This window comes from Pseudophryne corroboree, chromosome 1 (assembly GCF_028390025.1).
Source record: "Pseudophryne corroboree isolate aPseCor3 chromosome 1, aPseCor3.hap2, whole genome shotgun sequence".
Taxonomy (NCBI): Eukaryota; Metazoa; Chordata; class Amphibia; order Anura; family Myobatrachidae; genus Pseudophryne; species Pseudophryne corroboree.
Genome location: NC_086444.1, coordinates 39,112,352 through 39,117,143, shown reverse-complemented (window position 1 = coordinate 39,117,143; position 4,792 = coordinate 39,112,352). Strand labels below are relative to the sequence as shown.

The 4,792-nt window shown below is 45.9% G+C and overlaps 1 protein-coding gene across 1 annotated transcript; it reads left to right on the top strand.

Annotated features, from left to right (window-relative positions):
- Positions 1-2,897: 2,897 nt before the first annotated feature.
- LOC135053922 (protein kinase C delta type-like) lies at positions 2,898-4,439 on the top strand. The gene has a single exon (XM_063957520.1). The coding sequence runs from the start codon at positions 2,898-2,900 to the stop codon at positions 4,437-4,439; it is 1,542 nt and encodes a 513-aa protein (XP_063813590.1).
- Positions 4,440-4,792: the final 353 nt, after the last annotated feature.

Genomic DNA, 4,792 nt, shown 5'->3' with positions numbered 1-4,792 from the left:
TACACACATTGCTGGCAATTGGATTAAACTGATTGGAGCAAGTTAACTACTAATTCCTCTAACATAGACAGCATCCTTTCTTGTTAAAAGTTTTGAATGTGCACCACCAAAAGAGAGCTCAATTAAATTGAATTGCTACTTAATTTGAGGTATAACTTTAATAAGTAATAGTACAGAATTGTAAGGTTGAAGTATAGTGTTATGCTAATGTAAATGTGCTTAGTGACACTATTACTAAAGTGAATTTGGTTATGTCTGTGTACAGTTAATGTGCATGCATAACTTGAATGTTGCACCAGCAGAGATGGACTAGTTTTGGTGGTTGTCATTGGCTCTTCTTTTGTGCCACACTATAGTGTTGGGGGTATTGCATGAGTTCCTTAACTGTGAGCTTTTATGTATGAACATTTTCTGTTCTTGTTGAGATGATCATTATTGACTGATCATCAAATTCATTGTTGAGAAGTGTTGTTTAATAAATTAGCATGGAAAGTATACATTGTTTCTACATTTATTCAATTGAGACTCCTATACTCACGTCTCTATGAAGAATGAAAGTGATTGGAGAACTGTGAAGTAAAACTAAAGGTAATACTACAAATACCTGCATATCTTACTCAACTGTAGATTTTCCATTCATTTCTACTATCACTATAATTGTACCTTAGTGTCACAATAGGGCGGAGTTCAATTAGGGGAGAAGTTCTCGCCCCGGCAACGAAGTGCAAGTATATACCACACTTACGGCACGCCCCCAAAATGCCGAAAACGGGTCCGTGGCGATCGGCCACACCCACTCGGCGGCCACACCCCATCCATGACAAGCCACTCCCCCTTTTCGGGTTGCGAACGGCTTTGCCACGCAGGGATCCCTCTTCCTCCCCCTTCAAAGTTGGGAGGTATGATCTGATTGCAGCGCTGCACAATGTATATACTGTAGCCAGCGTCATAGGGACTAACTCAGATCTGATGGCAGCAGCACATTTGTTAGCTAATGGGCAAAACCATGTGCACTGAGGGGGTTCAGATGTAACATATGCAGAGAGAGAGTTAAGGCCCATATACACTGGACGATTTTGAGCTGATTGCAGCTCACGTTCTGTGTTTTGAGCTGCTTTCACCCACCGCAGGCGCAACAAACTGAAATCCCCTCTCTTTAGAATGGGGCATATTTTGTTCAATTGTTAAAAAACTGTAACGCTCTCAATTCCCTGAACCCCAAAGGCCCTAAACTGGTACAAGAGCTGCCCCAAATTTACTAAAGCTTCTAAAACAGAGAATTGGTGATGTTACCTGTAGCCAGGGCTGGATTAAGGCGGGTGGGGGCCCCTGGCAACAAACGTGTGGGGGCCCCCACTACTAAAATTGCTGGGAGATACCCCCCCACTACTAAAATTACTGGGGGCAGGCCCCCCATGGGTAAATGCAATGCCCCCTGCCAGCGTGTATACACACACACACATCAATTGCTGCCACAGATTACCGCCCCCCACAACACACACACACTCACTCACCCTGGACGCGCCTCAGCCTGGCCGGTGACAGCAGCACACGCCGGCGACTCAGTCAGTGTCTCGCGGGATAGCGAAGGGAAATCCCTGAGACACTGATTGAGCCGCCGGCATGTGCTGAAATCAGAGCTCCTCAGCGGCCGCTGCCGGCGTGTGCTGTATAGCTCCTCGGCGGCTGCGGGAGACTTTCAATTTAGAAAGCAGGGGTCTTGGGGGCCCTTAATGTGTGGGAGCCCCAGGATGGCCGCCCATGTCGCCCCTCTCATAATCCGGCTCTGCTCGAGACAACCAATCAGATGCTATCATTTCTCTATTGCCTTTTAGAAAAATTATAGACAGCATCTGATTGGTTGCTATGGGCAACCTCACCAATTTTCTGTTTTAGAAGCGTTAGTAAATTTCCCCCCAAGTCATAATTCATCCTCTACCCTGAGTTATACCTTCCCAAACATCCCTCATAGACTGCAGCAGGAAAGGGTCAGTTTGACCAAAGAGGAAGTGGAAGGAAAACGCTGTCATTGTCATCTTTAGATGGTTCCCAATGACTCATTTTGTATTTATGTGCCCTCAAATTTGGCATGCCGCACCAAGTGACGGGTCTCCACATTCATGCCGGATTTCATCTCAGTACGTCCAATAACTTTAGTTGCAGCCCCTCAAACACCATGACCCCTCTCAGGAATTCCCTATGGAATAATTCCATTTTATTCTATTCAGCCTTAACATAAGGGCATCACCGTACCCTTATAATCTCTCTCTGTCAGGTAGGTGGTGCGGCAGGTAAGTCCATCTGCCCCTGAGGAGGTGACATCCAGCTATTTACAGGAGCAAAAATGAAATTATATCTTGGCACTCCCAACCTAAAAACATATTATTCCTACATATTATATACTGTTTGTTCCCATTGTGAAGGGCAACAGAATATATTGATGCTTTATAATTAACTGATAATAATTATAATTTATTAATCTGTGTAAAAATAAGTCTGCAGACCTTATTTGGTTCAATAACAAATATAGGAAAGTAATAAGATGTGTGCGGAAGTTTTTCCTTAGTATTTACTATCACCTGACTCTACTAGGGAAAAAGAAACACACAAATTGCCCCCACAATTCTCATCCTAGAGCACCAAGTGTGTCAGGGACTTTTCTTACATAAAACCTGGTTATATTATAGGGACAGCAGGTAGCAGGCAGTGACACTGGACCTACAGCAGCTGCTGATGATGTCACAATGCTGCTTTGTGATGTCACCAAGCTTTGTGATGTCACTGGCTGCTGGCTCAGTGGCTCATGAACATAATTTCCATTAGTGTATCTTCACCTATTCCAGTGTGAAGCTGCTTTTCTTTGCCCTTGGCAAATTTGTTTATATTGTTTCTACAATATGGATCCAAAAAAGAGAAAGCGACCAAATAACAACGGGTCTGCTATAAAGGAGCTAGCGGCTCCTAGCAAGAGGAAGAAGGAGGAGGATATATGTGAGGAGAGAGGCGATGTTTCCAAAATTGAATTGGCAGGAGACATCCAGGTGCGTGAGGAGAACCAGTCAACTGAGATAGCATCAAAGACTCTTCAAAAGAAGAGAACAAGAGAGTCATCAGATGAGTCCCCAACTATAAGGAAGATTAGAAAGACCAGCAGTGGCAGAACTGAGGTCATGCTTAAGAGAATGGCCTCTAAAAGACCCTCAGACAGGACAGGGGACAGTGGAACGTGTAAGAAAAAGAAAGAGGAGGAACATCATGATAGTCCAGGCGAGGGACCCAGCATGCCCATCATACCCCAGGCATCAGGACGGAGGGGCATAAAGAGAACTCACACAAGTGAGGAAACTGGCAACAAAAGGAGGAGATCAGCAGATGCAAGTGGGATATCCGTAGCCAGCACCCCAGAAACTACAGCTGCGTCTCACCTTCTAGCCAGTTTGACCTTCCACAGAATGCTTGGAGAGGGCGGCTTTGGGAAGGTGTTCCTAGCTTCCCATTCCATCAGCAAACAGCGTCTGGCAGTGAAAGTAATAGAAAAGAGTCAAGAAGTGAAGAGCATTAAGAAATACTCCATGTGTGTAGAGAAAGAGGTGCTGAAAATAACTGGGGAGAGTGCATTCTTCCCGCACACATATGCAGCGTTCCACACACCGGGCCATATATTCTTTGTAATGGAGTACCTGAGTGGGGGAGACCTCTTCCAATTAATACAGCGCAGAGGCCCATTTGATGTTCCTACCATCAGATTTTTTGCAGCAGAAATACTCTGTGGGCTGCAGTTCCTGCACACAAGAGGCATTGTCCACAGGGACATTAAGACAGACAATATACTTCTGGATGCAGCTGGCCATGTCAAAATCGCAGATTTTGGCCTCTCTGTGATGAATGTCCATGGTGATAAGAAAATCTCAGGACAAACTGGGACTCTGTATTACATGGCCCCAGAGATTACCTCTAACATCCCATATAACACCACGGTAGACCTCTTTTCATTCGGGGTAGTATTATTTGAAATGGCTACCGGAGTATACCCCTTTCATGCTGGCGATGATTCTGACGAGGTTATGCTGTCTATTAGGCAAGATGCTCCACGCTATCCGAGCAATCTCCATCCAGAGATTAGGGACATCCTTGAAAGACTCTTATGCAAAGACCCAGAGGAAAGGCAGAAACTCTGTAGTAACATCAAATGTCATCCATTCTTCAAGTCCATAAACTGGAAGCAACTAGAGGCCGGCAGGATAACTCCCGCATTTACCATGTATCCTACCCCAGAGACAATGGCTGAAGCTATACCGTTGGATGACCTGCTCTCACCTACAGAATCTGCAATATCTTCAGAGGATGAGCGCCTGTTCACAGGATTCTCCTTTACCAGTGACATGTGGACAACAATGACCTGCGCAAGGCAAACTACCAGCTGGTGTATCCTCCTCTAGGCAGTAGCACCACCAGCTGCCTCCTCCTCAAGGCACAAGCACCACCAGCTGCCTCCTCCTCCTGGCACAAGCACCACCAGCTGCCTCCTCATCCCGGCAGCAGCACCACCAGCTGCCTCCTGCTCCCGGTAGAAGCACCATCTGCTGCCTGCTCGTCCCGGCAGTAGCACCACCAGCTGCCTCCTGCTCCCGGTAGAAGCACCACCTGCTGCCTAAATGCATATAGGCCAGGTTAGGGACTTGCAGAATATTGGGGTCCCTTGACGTGGGCTGCAAGCTTAAATGTTTTGATCAAAACATGATAAAACCCCCTCTATTTTATTTGCTACACACAGATTTGCAGTATATTATTG